This window comes from Anomaloglossus baeobatrachus, chromosome 1 (assembly GCF_048569485.1).
Source record: "Anomaloglossus baeobatrachus isolate aAnoBae1 chromosome 1, aAnoBae1.hap1, whole genome shotgun sequence".
Taxonomy (NCBI): Eukaryota; Metazoa; Chordata; class Amphibia; order Anura; family Aromobatidae; genus Anomaloglossus; species Anomaloglossus baeobatrachus.
The window spans coordinates 358,901,606-358,920,356 of record NC_134353.1 but is presented as its reverse complement, the minus strand read 5'-3'; the positions used below and the strand labels follow the sequence as shown (position 1 = coordinate 358,920,356).

The following is an 18,751-nucleotide window of genomic DNA, read 5'->3' as shown; positions in this document are numbered from 1 at the left end:
TCATGATGCTTTCAGATAAGGTATCAAAATTCTGCTGATAGATTCCCTTTAGGCCTCTTTCATATGTCCGTGAAAAACTATGCACGTTTTTCACGGACGTGTCAGAGGTGAGTTTTGCCCTCAGTGACCCGTGTTTATGGGCTACGTGTATTCTCCGTGTGTTATCCGTGATAACACACGGAGAACGGGAACTTTCTACTCTCCTGTCCCTGGCATCGCTGTCCATGGTGCTGATCTTCGGTCTCCAGCCCTGCAGACTCCCCACTGCTGCAGCTTCCAGCCGCAGTGAAGTGAATATTCAATGAGCATAATGAGTGGTGGTCGGCAGCAAGTGACAGCAGCGGCAGAGACTGTAGGGCTGGAGAAGGTGAGTAATGTTTTGTTTTTTTCTCACAGACACATGTCTTCTCTCCGGTGCGTGTCACACGGAACACATCCGTGTGGTCCGTGTGTGTTACGTGTGACACGTTTGTGTGTGACACCCGTGATGCCGGAGAGAAAACGGACATGTCGGCATGAGAAACACACGGACACATGTAAGTACGGAACGGACACACGTTCCGTTCGCAAATACTTATGTGTGTCCAAAACTATAGGAATCCATAGGTCTACATGTGTACATGTCTATGGTACGAAAACTGCCAAACACGTACCGGAGGCACGTGCGTGTGAAGGGGGCCTTAAAGAGATTTTCTAGGTTTACAATATTGACTTCTCCATTGGATAAGTCATCATTAACAGATCAGTAGACCTCTGACACCGTATTCACTTAAAAAGAGCTGATTTACATAATTTGAGAATGGCTACTATACAGTGAATGAACATGTGGTGTTGTGGTTCAGTTCTCTGTTAACACCTAGCTGCTGCTGGAGCTGCAAAAAAAAAAAAATGGTTGGTGAGGGTGCCAAATGTCAGAAACAGCCCAATCTGATACTAATGGACTATCCCAAGGATTAGTCATCAATATCTTAAGTTATCACAACACCTTTAACTTTTTATATGTGTAATGACATTTTTGAGATTTTTGGCTATTGAGGACAAAAATGATATTTTTACCCAAAATAATTTTATTGTTGCTGTTGCTTCTGATATAAAAACACAATTATGAAAAGTTTTACAAAATTATATGTGCCTAACAATGAACAGAACAAAAAAATACAGCACACTGTTTGAAATGTAATATAACAATGCATTAGACCACGTCGGACAGAAAGAAAAAAAAAACATTTTCCCTCTTCCAGAAATAACACTTTTGGCTCAACACAAGACTTGAAAAAAAAAAAATTCTTTACAATGACATTAATTGTTGTAGCACCGTCTAGTAACATAGTATTTCACAACGTCTCGTATTTTCCAGAGCTAATGTCTTTTTTCAAGTTTATGATTTTTTTTTTTAATGTCGGCAACAATACAGTATTCACACATATTTAAGAAAAAGTGGCTGCCCTCTGTAGTCAGAAATAAAAAAAATTCAAATAAAAAAAATTCATGTATCAAATAAAATATATATATATACTACAGGAATATGAACTTACAAAATGAGCAACAGTTATCAGATGTGGTTATACATAAATATTTTCCTAAACAAAAACATAAAAAATAAAAAAAAAAGGATGTACAGTGCAGTAACCGAGCCATTCTAAGCATTGGATGGGTGGATAAAGCACCAATGTGGGATGGATACAGCACAGTGTCAGGTAGTATTGTGTGATTTCATACGGTAGTCTAAAGTAGCACCATCCTGTCTGTATTTCTCAACCTCCTGTTTTTTGTTTTTTTAAGCAGTCACATAAAAAGAACACAGAATGAGATAACACTTTCCGCCATATTGGAAGGGTTCTCGCTGCTGAATCTCTAAAGGTTTTTAAGTCAAAACTTGGCACATCGAGGCGGTTCTATGTTGATGTCTATACTAATGTAATGTTATACCTTTACTTTTCCTTGAGGTTAAAAAACTACAGTAACATCATTAAGGGCGATAATGCCTTAATCGATGATTTAAATATGTTTTTACCAGACTTGGGAATAAGGAACTTTTTTCCCTCATAAGAAAATATGATGTCATCTGGATGCATCAACGTACCATTTTGCTTAACTATATAAAATGTTTTTGTATCTTATAAATAAAAAATACAATGTTTTTAGCTCTTGGTGTTCTTTATTCCAAAAATTATTGAGATTTGAATAGCTTTTTTTTTTTTTTTAAATTAAAAAGAAAAAAGGAAAACCTTAACAACAAAGTGCACCTCAAGTCACCAACATGTGAGCTGGTTTCCAAATGTTTAACTGGTGACACATTATCTTAAATATCTATCTATTTTAATATTTTACTTGTGAAAAGTAAGCTATGGCATTGCTTGAAGCATAATGATTGTGTTTTTGACTTGTGAACGGCATCTATCTGTACTCTTCTGCAGTCATCTGGATATTACCTAGATAATTTTAAGGGCTACCTAAAAAATTCAGACATTATGGAAGATGGAAATAAAGAGAACTGTGGCCTTAATCCTATGTTTATCCTATAAAACTCACTCGTTTCAGTTGACTTACACATATGGTTAATAACAGTGGTGATACAAAAGTAAAAGATCACAGTTCTTCTAAACAAAGAACTGATAACATTACAAAAATCCCAAATATTAGGCTTGGAGTTGTAGTAACTTTTGTTTTTTTTGCATATCTATGTAATATACCAACTACCTAACCATCCTTCAGAGATCATAGGATTTACCTTTGAATATTATATGCATAGTATTATAGTACTCTGGTTCAAAATAAAACAGATTAATTGCAGCATGTTTGGTGAAACCATGACCATTGCTGTCATAAGACACTCATTTCAATCTCCTGTCAACATCCCTTTTCTTGGGGTTGAGATTTACACACCCTTCGTCTCTGTGCACATCTCGCCGATTTCAATCTGGACATCCAAAGCATCATATCCATTGTACTTCTTTTTCTCACCCTGTCAACTTTTATTTTTAAAATCTCACTCCCTTCCCAACTTTTATATAACAAAAAACCCTATGAATGAAAAATAAAATATATATCCCAAAATACATATGGACGTTGGTCACTGCTGAAATCATATTCCACATTTCCCATCATTTTTTTGCCTTAGTGCTGAGGTTCTGACACAATAGCTTGCTAATTAAACACAAGACAGAAGAAGACTTTCTCTATGAATGTAAAGTTCGGATCTTGTGAAGGCCACATGAGGAGTGTTGGCTGATGTTAATAAAGATTAATCTGAACTTTCATCTTGAGTGCTTGACCTATTTCACCACTGAGGTAGTTGAAGTCCTTTTCATCCTCTAATTTCTGAAGCTCCTTCTTACGGTATAGAGGCACACTGGCAATCTCCAAGTTATACAAGCCTGAAACCACCTTCTTACGTCCAAGATAGAGAAAACTTAAGCCATCCTTCTGGTGAATGCGGAAGTTGCCGTCATCATTGCCCTGAGAGATAATGTAGCGTACATGGTTCTCTAGTGGCACCAAGGCTGGCAAGAGCTCCATGATATGTTGCTTATTAATCAAGTTGGAAATATTCAAGCTCATCTTGAGTGGAGCATCTATGTCAACACTTGCCAGGCTGATATGATTCTGTGGTAAAACAAAACAAAATAGTTACATTCTTTACTAAATGAATATAGTGAATTGTGTTCTAAATCTCTCAACTGGAACAAGTACTTTAGACCTATTTTTATTCCATATCTCATGCATAAAATACTGTACAGGTTTAACCATCCTTGGTCGTGACACTGATAAACTTGACCTCTCCGAATACTCGTTCTATTGAAACAAATTGGTTTTAGGTATTCTTTATTAGAACTTGAGGTGTAATGTTTTATTTTCAGAATTATTAAAGGGGTTGACTCCTTCCAGAAAGTTAGTTTGTTATAATAAAAAAAAAAACCTCTTTATTCCTCGTCCCCGAATCTAGCTCTTAGTTTCTGGTGCAACTTTCAGTGTCTAGTAGTGGTTGAGGAGCTAATGTCATAACACATACGTACAACCATTCCGGGCTTAGCAAGCACAAAAGCCTCGGGCTAACGACCAAAGCCCCAGGCATTTCAGCTCTGCCAAGGCCGATTTGCAGATGCGACGATGACCGGATGGGTGGTGCTGAACATCAGGAGGGGACGGAGAGGTGAGTGGTAAGTATAAGCATTTTTTTTCATTTTTAACATATTATGGATATTATGCTCTGGCATCTGGAGAGACCCCAGGGCATAATAGGGGACATAAAATTTACAGAGGCTAACTTCTCCTCTAATCGAATTTCCCGGGAAAAATGGACAATTAAATTTTGCCTGTTTTTTTTGTAACAAACTGCACCTGAGAGCTGGTATTTTCTGAAAGGGGACAATCTCTTTAATTGCCTGGTTTATAATTATGCTACCTAAAATCATATTTATTTATGTTAAAGATAAAAGTATGCCACAGGAAAATGGTGGGCCATACAGCCCTTGTATCTTTGAGTTCCTATACCCTTACTGCTTAAAGGGTTTTTCACACCTTAAAGACTTATTGCACAAGATATTCATAAATTTCCATTTAATTGTATTTTGACTAGTTGGGTGAATTGCTGGCCTGGTTGCTTGTAACTTTCCTTGATTAGATGGGAGAGAGTATGACACTTTTGGGCATCTTTCCATTTAATCTCGGCAAGCGAATGTCGGTCAGCAGTAACATCACCATGTGGGCTAGGTATGGAGAAAGCGTTCTCCCAAAAGTAGACAATGGCATACCATGCTAAGACAAACCACATATACAAGAGAAATGCTAAAAAACTAGTTGTCTAATTATTCAAACATAATGGCCCAGATTCTTTAAGGCTGGCATATTTCACACCAATTTTGCATGCCAGTCTTTTGTATTGCACACCATACCATGGAATAATAAGTAGGCACATTTTACAACTACCATACACTTCGCCAGAAATGTTACCCAGGAATGAACTTGAGGACATTTCTGATGTAATTTATGCCACCTTAGTTGTAAAGTTGTATATACGACAAAAATTGAAATTTTTTTTTTTAGTTGAGCAAAAATTTTGCAACATTTTTGTCTGGTGAAAACACTTTGATGAATCAGGGACAACATGTTCTAAAATTGTTATTTTTGTTGAAAAGCAAGTCTTTTTTAAACCGGCTGACAGCTCCATCTTCAATGATAGTTATATGGGTCAGAAATAGTTATTTTTTTTTTAATAATTATTTGTAATACACTTTATGGGAATCAACTTAATTTCTTCGAAATTTCTTCATATTGGTGCCATTTATGTTATTAATACTGTTTATGGTTATTCTACGTCTTTCTAGTTAATGCCTACCTCATGTTCAGAGGTTTCATTAGCACTGCGCCGTTGCCTTCCTCTCTTTGGATAGCCATTGATCTTGCATTCATAGCAGTTTTCTGGGGATAGGATGTTCTCCTCATCTTCTTCAGCTGGAGCTGGGATGTAACCCCCTTTGCCAAATCCAAGGCCTGACACACAGTGTCTGCAGTGACAGAAGAACATATAAATTATGCTTTTCTGACTAATTTATTTAAACATTAAACTCAACATGAAAACAAACAATTCTCTGTAAGTAATTTCTTATCACAAAATGCTCTCCTCAAGAAGACATATAAAGAATAGACCTATTTTTGGATTTAAGAATGCTAGATTCATTTCATTTTGGTTGTGATTTGACATCTAGGACTAAATAAATATGTTAATTGTACAGTGTACACAGTAAAATTATGCCAGTTGTACTCTAAAGACAAACTGTCACAAGCCCCCACAAAATTACTTTGCTAGCTTGTCAAAATCTCCATGTTCCCCTGAATCTGACGCCCTTTTCTGTTTTTCCTTTTGTCCCTCCATTACGAAGATATGCCTATTTTTGATTTTGGCATCCAGTATGCTAATTTTTAGCTTCTGGTCCAAGAGGGCGTGTCAGAAGAGTTTCCTCTGGGGGCGTGTAGTGCTCCCCCTCTCCGCGATACTGACCAATCACAGCTGAAACTGCATGAACAACGTGATCTCATGAGAGCTCCCTGTTCTTGCAAGACCATGCTCTAAGAGGACTTTCTGGTGTACATGTCACATCGAAAACAGTGAGATCTCCTGATATCACGCTGTTGAGCCAGATTTAGATGCTGAAGAGCAGCAATTTGGCAGCAACAGTAGGAGGAGGCTAAATGTCCCAAGAGAAAACTCTTCTGACTTGCACTCTTGAACTACAAGCCAGAAATAATCATAATGAAACTAAAATGAAAAATGGGTTTATCTCCGCAATAGAGGGACAAAATGAAAAATGTAATGTTGAAAGCTGTAGCAGATGCCTCAGTACCAGCCTGTCCAGAGGCAGTGCTCCCGTTCATGTTTCCAATTTCAAAGGTGGCATATAAAAAATCTATATAACGACATAAGCTGCTGTGACGCCCCTGACTATCTCAGGGTGTCACGGGGACTGGATCTTCTTTTTCTATGATGCAGGACCTACCCCCCATGGTTCCAGAGTCCTGAAAACCGTTATCACTCCCATCAGCACCACAAATCCCAACCACACCTTATATCATGAACTGTCAGACACACCAGTGGGTTGGTCTAGCTGGAAAAGGGCCACTCACCTAGGGGTCAGGCAGACTGGTGGCAGTGAAGGTAGTCAGTTTTTAGAGTAGCCCTCAGTGAGTGAGGAGCTGGGAATTGTAGCTCCCTGGAGTGCCTAGGTTGGGTCGCAGATGGTGGTCTGGGACCAGAGGAGTCGGAGACCCGGTCACAGGGTATTGGGAGAGGGTGCCCAGACTTAGTCTTGGAGGATGGTCGGCATTGGAGAGTCCAGTAACCGGACAGGTACCTAGCACGGCGGGGTACAGGACCCTAGATCAGGGAGTAGCTTCACGCAACCTGATAATTAACCTGTGGAGGACAGTCTCTTTATGAACTTTCCCCAAGAGCTCAGAGATCGAAGGCACCAGCATAATGAGGGGTATAGGGTTTTCCAGCTTATGCAACCCACTGAGATTCCAAGTGCCAGCCATCAAGAGCACAGCTCCACTACATATAGGGAGCAGAACCCTGACAGCTTCAGGCCAAAGGGTCACAAGAACAACTAAATTTGTATATGGAGTCAGGCTCTGGACCATTAAAGTGATACCGGTGAGAGCGGACACCCGGACGGGCTCCCCAAAGTGGTAGTGGTACCCAGAGACTTTGGTTTACTACAGTGTGTGAGTCTGTTTCATTAGCTGCATCTAACATCACAACAACCTGAGTGAGTACACTGCCCCCTCCCTGCATTCTGCCTGCCCAGCAAGCCTGCACAGCACCATCCACCAACCCTGCAGAGTCCCGGGGCCTCCCTACCTGCGGAGGGAACTGTCACCTAGCTGCCCCCACGTCATCCGCCCTGGTACTTACCTCGGCAGCGGCGGTACTCCCTTCTTACCACAACCCGCAGGTGGTGTCACAAACTAATCCCCTGTAAATATTCCCCCCCTTTTTCAATCGAGTTGCTGCTGAGCCCCGGGTCTGGGGACCCTCGAGCCACAGCAATCCCGGATCCGAGCAGTTCACCTGCTTAGGGGCGGCACACTGCAAGCAGCTAAAACAATAATTCCCCATCATTGGCGATCGACTCCCTCTTCTCACTCGAGGAATGGTCTCTGAGATTACCCGGTCCCATCGTATGAAGACATTGGTAGCCCAGTCTCATCAGGAGCAGTCTTCTGTTGCAACTAAATGGTTCCATTGGGAGGCCTTCCTCTCCTCCCACTCTACCAGACCGTATTGAGATAGCGGAGCACTCCATACCCTGACTTCTACGCCCCTCTTTGTGGTTCCATGTCTTGGTGTCAGTGGATTCCCGTGCTCAGAGTTCTTATATTCCTACTTCTTTCTCTCTAGGTTACATCCCTCCCTTCTTTTCTCCATTTTTTTTTTCTAATTTCTCTTTCCCTGCAAATCTTCTGCAAAAAGTTTATGTTCATTCACTCAACTAAGTATATTCATGATGGCTTCATGTATCGTGTAAATGAGTGCTTGTTTTCTTTGAAAATCAATAGCAATCTATATATTAAAAATGAAAAATGGAAAACAGCTGCAGATTGAGGGGAGCATGGGGAATTTAGCAACTTTATAAACACTAATTATTTGGGACACGTAACAGGTTATCTTAAAATATGTGCTACAATCTATCTGGAAATCTCACCTCACTTGCTACAAATGATAAGATGGAGCCTAAAATCCTCAAATAAAAGGTTTACATTATTAATTCTGAGTTTATTAAATTCGTTATATTTCATTATATATATATAAAGTTAACAGTTAATTTTTCAGCAATAATTTCTCACCCTTGTCCAGCTCGGAAGTAGCCTCCTGGACATCCACACAGATAACCACCATCAGTATTGGAGCACCCATAGCTGCAAGGATTTCCACCAGAGCCGGAACACTCATCTACATCCTGGCAGCCACCAAAAGAAGTGTCAAAGTCGAAGCCGGAGGGGCAGATGCATTTGTAGCTTCCCAATGTGTTATAGCAGGAGGCAGAGCCACAAGTAGATTGGCTGGAACATTCATTCTCATCTGACAGAAGAAAAAAATATGCATTAATTTAATGAAATAATGCAAAGTATCATCAAGTATGAAGACTAACTAATGCTGTATACCACTGCTAATACCACCAAAAAGCTCTAGACCTATGGAAAACTATTGTATATTGCAAAAAAATCTTTTGTGTTTGATTACGTATTCTATGTACTACATAAGTAAAGTAGTGCGGTATATAGTCAAAATGACTAAGGGCTTTACAGGAGGATTAAAAAGGCAGCCATCCCATTGGCACCCCACGATTGAGATCAGTGATTGACAGTGGCATCTAATAAATATACAGTAGCAATCGGCACAAGCTACTGTGGTCGGTGTTAAAGGCAGATGCTATTTGTGTAGCACTGTTCGTATCTTTCAGCCATGGTGCAGGCTCAGCTCTTGAACATGCTCCATATTTGACTACCGGACGCAAAATGTACTATTATGTGCTAAGCTGGGAAGGGGATAAGAGGAATACGGGAAGGGAAGTCAAAATGACTAGGAAGCTCTTCACAATGCCAGCAAGGATATTCAGCGACAACTTGATAAGGACAGTGGTATTACCAAATCATCACACAATTGGCAGAATAATGAGGCCTGTATTCTGTTGATGACTTTTTTCATGGTAATAGCTAAAGATTACAGAATTGCTGTAAATACAAATGTACAACATACAAGTACAAGTTTTATACATGAAATATACCCCAACATCTATTTACCTACTTTTCAGTTTTTTTCCTTTCCACTACTCACCAACACACTACCACCAACAGCACAACAATACCATGACTAAGGCTACTTGCCGAAATGCATAGTCTTGTTACTCTAATGTGTATGGAGATTTTAATGTACTACTACAAGTGAAGTTTTAGGAGGCTTAAGACTTTATTTAGTTGCTGAACCATTATCTCTGCAATCTATACCTTGGAGCTGTTCTGGCCGATCCATGAAAATCCCTGCATTAAAGGGAACCTGTCAGCAGAAATTTCCCCTAAAACCTAAAAGATTCCCCCTCTGCAGCTCCTGGGCTGCATTCTAGAAAGGTCCCTGTTATTATTGTGCCCCCTTTCTGACCAAAAAAAAGAGTTTATAAAGAGGTACCTTTTTGGCTTCGGATTCTATAAATGTGACACGGGGGCGGGCAGCCTGATGGCCGTTATTCTGCCCCCTGGTCCTGTATGCCGCCCCCATCGCTGATTTCCATACTTTTGGTCGCCGCCCACTGCTCCAGCCATCCCCTCGCATGCCCAGTGCCAGTCTCACGGGACTGAGCACTGTGACTGCTGGTGATGTGTGCGCAGGCAAGTGATTATGGGCGGGGCTGTGATTGTTATCAGCAAGTACCCGCCCATAATCTCGTGAGCGCGCAAACCTCTCCAGCGTCACACTGTGCTCAGTGTAGATGCTAGACTGTATGGGCTGCTTCCAGGGATGACGTCCCTTTGTCACGTGATAGTTTTTGAACACGCCCCTATCACGTGACAAAGGGACGTCATCCCTGGAAGCAGCGCATACAGTCTAGCATCTACACTGAGCACAGTGTGACGCTGGAGAGGTTTGCGCGCTCACGAGATTATGGGCGGGTACTTGCTGATAACAGTCACAGTCCCGCCCATAATCACTTGCCTGCGCACACGTCACCAGCAGTCACAGTGCTCAGCCCCGTGAGACTGGCACTGGGCGGCGTCCAAAAGTATGGAAATCAGCGATGGGGGCGGCATACAGGACCAGGGGGCAGAATAACGGCCATCAGGCTGCCCGCCCCCGTGTCAGATTTATAGAATCCGAAGCCAAAAAGGTACCTCTTTATAAACTCTTTTTTTTGGTCAGAAAGGGGCCACAATACTAACAGGGACCTTTCTAGAATGCAGCCCAGGAGCTGCAGAGGGGGAATCTGTTAGGTTTTAGGGGAAATTTCTGCTGACAGGTTCCCTTTAAGAAAGCCTCCTGGTCCTAAGTGATGAGCTGACCTGCCCTTTTACTCACCAACACACTGGTTCCACTGATAATGTTGCACATAACCCTGTGGGCAGCCACAACGATATCCACCAAGCACATTTTGACAGCCATGTTGACAGCGGTGATTGCCATCACACTCATCAACGTCTACAGAATAAAGGAAAGCTTAGTTAATTTTGGCTCAGTTTATCCAGTAAAAAATAGATGATATTTCATTTGTATTGTCATCTGTGTGGCATCTGTTTGTATACATCAGCAGTTATTAAAATTTACAAGACCAAATACAGTTTCCCATGAAAAAGAATTGCAATGTATTCGAAAAATCGGATGCTATGCGGTTGGTCAAACATTATGGGATATGATTTTTTTTTTTGGGCACCCATAAACTTGAATGAGCAAGTCTCATCCGAAATATGGAAGACACTAGTGCATGCTGTAATTTGTTTTCACAAGGACGTTCGGTCCATGTAAAAACAACAGCCGTTTTAGTCCAAGTTCTGTTATTTTTTTTCTGTGGACAGAACCCAGACTGAGAATATGGTCGTGTGAACTTAGCTTTATAAAGCAGCAAAGTGAGATCATTTGCCAATACCAAGATTGCATTTGTAGAATTTGTAAAATAATAAACTGAGAGTTGAAGCATCAAAAAGTAAAAATATTACAATAGAGTAAGGGAAATATAAATATACTGTAAATGTGTAAATAACTTATTTTCATCCAATCAGACATCAGAACTGTGTCAATGGAAATAATATATTGCAGTATTTTTAATTAATCTTTTACATCTGAATTTACTGTAATTTTTTTAATACCAAGTGTAACAAATAACAGACAACGAAATTAAAGGGGAATTCTATTTATAACAAGTGCTCACCTATCCACAAGTGTAAGTCTCAACTTAATCTCTATAGGGCCCCCAGAGATAGCTCAGCCCTGCACATGGCTATCTTTAGCAATCTCAGAAATTAAATGAAGCAGGTGTATACATGTGTGACTACCACTTCATTCAAAATGGGGACACAAGTTCCCCATGCTGGTGACCAGTAAGGGTCTTAAGAGTGTAGGACCCACACCAATATTAAAGTTATCATTTATCCCATGGATAGGTGATAACTGAAGAACTGTAAAGAATAGTTTTCTCATTTGTACAATCCTTTAATTGAACACAACTTTGGCTATTAGCAGATCACATACACATTTTTCAATGCAGAACATGTACTACCTGGAACTCATTCAAATGTATGGTGAGTTATGTGATACATTAGCAGAAATGGCTCTTTGCTGTAGACCTTTGTGGATCCCCTCAAACATATACTATGACATGCAAATGCCTTAGAATGACATATCCAACATTCACTGTTCGAGTATGGACTGACTGACCACTAGTTTCCTGAGCTCAACTCAACTACATGATATTTAAGGTTACCTGTAATGATGGGCGAGTAAGCTCAGTACGTGATCTAGGATCAGGGTGCTCGGCCGAGTATCACAGGTACTCGGATGTGTCCAGCATGAAACATCGAAAACACAATGTGCTGGCTCACTTGAGTGAATAATGGAAATGGACACTCCAGTGAGCACCACTTGTAGGCCATGGCCACACGGGGTCTACTGCGAGCCTCACATAACACTCGGCTCACGCTGGAAGCACAGCAGGAGCCGAGTGTCATGCGAGTGTCATTGCGACTGAGGTCCGATCGTTCGATTCTCGCACTGCACTCGCGGTACACCAGTGTAATGCGAGTGCAGTGCGATGTTTCTCTCGCCCCATAGACTTGAATGGGTGCAAGAGAAAGAGGATCACATTGCACCTGTTGCATGCTGCGACTGTTTTCTCGGTCCAATTAAATAAATAATTGCTCATGGGTGCTGGCACATAGAGTAATATTGGTCCGAGTGGAATGCGATGTTTTATCGCATCCTACTCGCTCTGATTTTCATGCTGTGTGTCTTAGGCCGTAGTCTCTGAATGGCGCTCACTTACTTCTCAGCCCCCTAGGTGGCTGCACAGATTGGACCAATGATATGTCCAATATATTATGCAAGAGGAGCGGATCAGATTGATAGACATTTTTTGTCAGAAAAGTTTAAGTGAAATCTGAATTTAATTCAGCAAAATGCTTGGTGTTTGTATAAATATATAGTATAGTGTATATATCCAGTGGGCTGTCCTATTCAATCACTGAGTAGGTCCACCCACTGGACTCATGTAACAAACAGCAGGGATTTCAATAATAAAATACGCATTATTCTGACTCTTTTCCAACGACCCTATAAATCATCTCGTTTCATTCACAGATTGCAGATCATGTACAATGTGACAGGTTCACCATTGTATATACTTATTGAATAAGTGCTCGTCTCACTAACCTTCACAGCTGCTTCCAGTGTTGTCCAAGGAGAAGCCTTTCTGACATTCACAGGTGAAGCTACCAGGGTTGTTTTGGCATGAACCCCGAGCTCCACATAAAGTTGGTTGAGCATTGCACTCATTGTTATCTGTGAACACAAAGCATCTTATCAGATAAAATAAACATTATACAGATAGATTTACATATATTATTTGTTATTAACCCACAATACTAGAAATTCATTTTTATTTCCACCCATTACAGGTCGCCACTATTTGCTTTATTATTGTCACTACAGCCACAATAATACACATCACATACTTTATACATGTATCAATGATCTTACCAATACATGAAGACTGGTGCTGGGTAAATCCAGGTGGACACTTGCAATTGAAGCTTCCAATAGTGTTAACACATAGGAATTGGCAGTTGTGCTGTTTGGTTGAACATTCATCCAAGTCTGTAAAATTATATTATTATGTTTTAGAAACAATTGCTTTATCAATGTATTTTTATTAAATCTTAAGCAGCTTTTCTTTCCTGCTAACAGTTCTTATACAATGACTACTCTAAAGGCCGCTTTACATGCAACGAAGTATCTAACGATATATCGCCGGGGTCACGGAATTCGTGACGCACATTCGCCATCGTTAGCAACGCCGTTGCGTGTGACACCTACGAACGACTGCTAACGATCAAAAATACTCACCAAATTGTTGATCGTTGACACGTCGTTCATTTTCAAAATATCGTTGCTCGTGCTGGACACAGGTTGTTTGTTGTTCCTGAGGCAGCACACATTGCTACGTGTGACACCCCGGGAACGACGAACAACAACATACCTGCGTCCTCCGGCAACGAGGTGGGAGTGACGCGAATGCGGCTGCTCTCCGCCCCTCCGCTTCTATTGGTGGCCCGCTGTGTGACGTCGCTGTGACACCGAACAAACCCCCCCCTTAAGAAAGAGGTTGTTCGGTGGCCACAGCGACGTTGGTAGGAAGGTAAGTATGTGTGACGTGTACCGGCGATATTGTTCGCCACGGGCAGCGATTTGCCCGTGACACACAAACGACGGGGACGAGTGCTTTCGCTAGCGACTTCACTAGCGAAGTCGCTGCATGTAAAGCAGCCTATAGGCAACTGTGGCTTTATAACACCAATAATGGATAGATTGGCGATTTCTGCATCTGCAGGAAAAGAGCTTCAGGCTATGTGTGCACGCTGAGTTTTTTTCACGCTGCGTTTTTGTCTGCTAAAAACGCACAAAAACGCATAAAAGCGCACCCGAGGCAAAAACGAGCAAAAAACGCACCTATAAAAATGCATGCGTTTTTACCGCGGTTTGGTGCGTTTTTGATCTCTGCGTTTTTCTGCGTTTTTCCAATGCATTGCATGGGGGGAAAACGCAGAACAATGCAGGAAAGAATTGACATGTCCATTTTTTTTTTAAGCTCAAAAACGCAGCTTAAAAAAAAAGTTGTGTGCAGACAGCAAAAATGAAAACTCATAGACTTTGCCGGGGAAGCAAGGTCATGCAGTTTTAAGCCCAAAAACGCACCCGAAAAACGCGCAAAAACGCCGCGAAAAACGCACGGTGCACACATTTCTAGTGTTCTTTCTAGTAACTTTTCAGAATAATTTGTCCTGTCTGTGTACATGAGGAATAACACTATATCTGCCCATTATATGACTTTTGTCTTGCATTTTAAACAGTTCATTCATTTTTAGTACATATAGATTAGAAACATGGAGGATTTTATACAGCAGTCCTAAGGTGCCGGAAGTAAAATCAGCTCTGAAGATGACTTGTCAGAAAGTTTACGACAGTCATGCTCCTCACTCCTCGTCTCCTCCATAAGTTGTAATACAGTCCCTGACAAAAGTTCTGTCGCTTATCCATGTTATGTAAATAAAAGCTCATACCCTGACTTTAAATTTATCCGTTGGTTTCATAAATTACTCTTTTGAAAGCTGAAACACTCCCAAATTTGGTTTAGGTTATGAAAATAAAGTTGCTGCAAAGCTGAAATATTGATCATTTAATGAACACGGAAAGATCAGATTTTGGCAAGACAAAAGTTTTGTCGCCTTGTCATATAATGCACCCAATCCTAGTTTACATCCTCACCTGTGCTCACTAAATGATCGGTTAATTAGTGGGTGTGTATAGAAAGAAACCCAGCACCCCAGACCTTCACTTGAACTGCAACTTGACCTGTGACAACATGCCAAAAAGCCACCCTGCGACCAAAGCCTTGATTATCAAGAGGCTGAAGACCAGATCCACTGCACAACTTACACCAGATAAGTAACCTGCAGCTCCTGAATCCCCATATAAATTCTGCAGTAAGGTTACCTGGCATGTGTCATTTATAGTTATGCCGATGCGCTGTCTACCAAACTAGTCAAATAAAGTTATATTAATTTACCACAAGGTAAGAGTATATGTGATCACTGCTATTAGTATTAATCTGCATCAGCCAGCATGTTAGAGTATGCGGTAGAATGTTTCCATTACCTTTACATGTCTTGCCATCTTCTTGCAGAATGTATCCTCTAGGACATGAGCACTGGTAGCTGCCCTCTGTATTCTTACATATAAAGTTGCATGGTTTGGGAGACTGGGCACATTCATCAAGATCTGTACATAAAGACATGTGATTATATGTGACAATATATACTATACCAGATAGATATCATATATTTATGTTCCCTCCAATGACGATATGACTTACCCACACATGTGGTCCCTGTGAAGTCTGTGGTGTAGCCCAAATTGCAATGACAGCGGAAAGACCCAATAGTGTTTATACACTGACCATTTTTGCATAGGTTAGGTAGCACTCTGCATTCATCAATGTCTAAAGAAAGAAGTGGATTAATTGAATAATGAAAAACCATATTAAAACTTTAAATTACTAATTAGTTCTTAATAATCATTGTCTATACCTCTTCCATCTGTGGTGAAGCCAGGACCATGTGGGCACATCTTCTTGTAAGCTGTAGTTCCCGGAAGGGGACACAATTCACATTGGTTGCCCCACCCGCGACCTCCGTTACAGCAGCACTCAGATTTGGTAACCATATTGCGATTAGTAGATGAAAGCTGGCACATTGTCTGTAGAACTTCAGTGAAACAAGATCCTTGACGGGTGTCTAGACATGGAAAATAACCATTATTATTTGCATACTAAATCTAATGAACATAATTTTACAGGCATACATGTATTACTGGCTATTAACATGTACTATAAATAATGGGGTAGATATAATAATCCATGCTGGATGATAAATTTGATGTATCTTTACATTGTCTAGTCTAAATGTACATTAGCTATTGGTTCCCTTGCTGAGCGCCAATAATTTGCACACAGTGTCGCCCATCAAGCCACACCTCCTTTCAAATAGCCCAGACCCTTTTCCGTCAAGGTCATGACCCCTTGTTGAGTGTAGCAAAAAAATGGTCTAAAACACTAATAAAATGGGGTGTAAGACATGACACCAAGTATTTGGCACAAAGTAACAAATCATACTAAATATTACTGCAAATACGTAAAGTTTATACGTAGGTAATAACATGATATTACTTACCAATACATTCTGTTCCAGAGGCGCTAACCTGGAAACCGTCATTACAATCACATCTGTAACTTCCAATGGTATTCACACAGCGCCCATTGGAGCAAATACCAGGCTTTGTACGGCATTCGTTTTCGTCTGGTTAAATAACGATTGGAGGAAACATAAATGGATAAACATTTTTATGGCGGAAGAGTAAATCTTTGACTTGGCATGTGTTCAATAGGATACATGAAGTAGAAAGTAAACACAAATCCAATTAATTAGCAACATGATAACATTATTTGCGCTAAACAAACAAAAAATAAATATGTGGCTACATACAGGCAGACCTTTGTGCACACACAGGCGTGTTAAGTGGAAGATAAACTCCGGCTTAGTTTGCAATTGTTTTAATAGCTGGGACTCACCCATGCATCCCTCGCCATCAGGACGTCTCTGCATGCCAGGTGGGCAAATACACATAAATGTACCAATGAGGTTCTTGCACATCATGCCTTTGGATTCACAGTCATGTAGACCTTCTGCACATTCATCCAGATCTGCAAAGCAAAGTGTAGGCTCTTATACAATTTTTGTCTTTAATAATTGTGGACTAAACTGAAATTAGCATTGTTCTCAAGTTTCATCTTCAGGAGCGCACCTCTCTCAAGCCTCGTGGCTTTCCGGGGGGCCGTGTGCTCCTGAAGATTGACAGCTGGCAGCATCTGAGGACATCAGAGCTAATTGGACCATGTGTTTCATCAATCTGGCCAACTTTAGATCAGCTCTGTTGAAAAGAGTCTGTAAATCACCACTCATAGCCAGTTTATCAGCAGTGACTGGTAATCTAGAGAGCGAGGATTAAACAATAAAATAAAAAAATCGCTCCATTTTTGACAACACAGAGGATTTTTGATAGGAGGTAAATTGAAAATTTGCTTGTTTTACCCCAATATGTAGTCTGTCTTACTTTTTCTATTGCATGTTCATACAGAATAACGAGTATAACCCTATGAGATTATGCATGAATGGGTCTTTCAACCATCCCCTTTTGTTAAATGCGTTCTCCAATGATAAACTGATCACTGTGTGTCCTGCTGCCAGGATCCCCATCAATTAGCAGTAACCTGTGGGGGAGCTCATTACTAAACATACAATTTCTCTACAGCACCCTCACAGGAAGAATGAAGAATTACACTGTGCTCATTGACATCAATTGGCTGACCATGTAAATAACTGAAATGTTGGGTCCTCAGATCGAGAGACATTTTCTGCAGCTTCCGCCTGTCCTACGCTTTGAATGGTGGACTTTTTTACATTGACAGAATATGCATGAATAGGATAATGTTTCATCAACTAATGTAATAAAATATGTGGCTCAAATGTTGCTGGAGATACCTTTGCACATCCGGCGATCCTCTCTTAGGGTGTAGCCCGAAGGACAGGTGCATTCATAGGATCCATAAGTATTTATACAGCGGAAAGCACACAGAAGAGGATTTGTGCACTCATTAATGTCTGAAAAACAATAAGAAAAGTGTGTATTGGTGAACAGTACAATATAAGGTACATAAAAATTAAAAAAAAAATCCCCATTGTCTTTAATTCTAGTTCTTATTATTTAATAACAGGTTTGATCTTAACAAAACTCTACGAACAACAATAAAATTACCTTCACATGTCATCATCGATCCAGGTTCAAAACCTTCATCGCAGGCGCATTCAAATCCTCCAACCACATTAGTGCATGTTCCATTGCCACAAGGGTTTCCGATAGAGCACTCATCCGTGTCTGCAAAGTAAGATAGAGATATTCTGTGTCTTACAAGTGTTCAGTCCATTCTACATAACATCTCCATAGTAGTAGCTCTCAGCAGAACAGTGTTGCTTTCAAACTCTTAGCATTAACTTTCCAACTCTTACCATTAACTTATTTGCAAATAATTCAATCTTACCAAACTCAATCTATACTATTTATATAACCTTACTACAAAATGGTCTCAACTAAGCCATGGTTTGCACCATTTGAACCATATCTTTTATAGCAGAGATATTTTTAATGTACTCACCTACGCAATTAACGCCTGTAAAGTCAAGGTTATATCCAAATGGACATTCACAGCGGAAAGAGCTATCAGTATTAATGCAGATCCCATTGACACAAATTCCAGGACTCTCAGCACATTCATTGACATCTAAGCAAAGGGCAGAGGTACAGGTTATAAATTATTTTTATAAAACATTTTCTTTGTAGAGGTTTAATCTTTTTACCAGAAAAATGAATAAATCATTG

At 40.4% G+C, this 18,751-nt stretch overlaps 1 protein-coding gene across 1 annotated transcript in view; it reads right to left on the bottom strand.

Annotated features, from left to right (window-relative positions):
* Nucleotides 1-1,060: 1,060 nt before the first annotated feature.
* The window catches only part of LOC142314091 (fibrillin-2-like), a 272,627-nt gene continuing 254,936 nt past the window's right edge, over nucleotides 1,061-18,751 (bottom strand). Inside the window, exons 51-64 of the mRNA XM_075352444.1 lie at nucleotides 18,528-18,653; nucleotides 18,131-18,250; nucleotides 17,857-17,976; nucleotides 16,887-17,018; nucleotides 16,489-16,614; nucleotides 15,847-16,053; nucleotides 15,633-15,758; nucleotides 15,416-15,538; nucleotides 13,241-13,357; nucleotides 12,914-13,042; nucleotides 10,571-10,690; nucleotides 8,347-8,581; nucleotides 5,339-5,507; nucleotides 1,061-3,606 (exon numbers count right to left, since the gene is read on the bottom strand). Of these exons, the coding sequence (XP_075208559.1) occupies nucleotides 3,235-3,606; nucleotides 5,339-5,507; nucleotides 8,347-8,581; nucleotides 10,571-10,690; nucleotides 12,914-13,042; nucleotides 13,241-13,357; nucleotides 15,416-15,538; nucleotides 15,633-15,758; nucleotides 15,847-16,053; nucleotides 16,489-16,614; nucleotides 16,887-17,018; nucleotides 17,857-17,976; nucleotides 18,131-18,250; nucleotides 18,528-18,653 (2,222 nt within the window). The 3' untranslated portion in view covers nucleotides 1,061-3,234. The remainder of the gene's footprint in view (nucleotides 3,607-5,338; nucleotides 5,508-8,346; nucleotides 8,582-10,570; nucleotides 10,691-12,913; nucleotides 13,043-13,240; nucleotides 13,358-15,415; nucleotides 15,539-15,632; nucleotides 15,759-15,846; nucleotides 16,054-16,488; nucleotides 16,615-16,886; nucleotides 17,019-17,856; nucleotides 17,977-18,130; nucleotides 18,251-18,527; nucleotides 18,654-18,751) is intronic.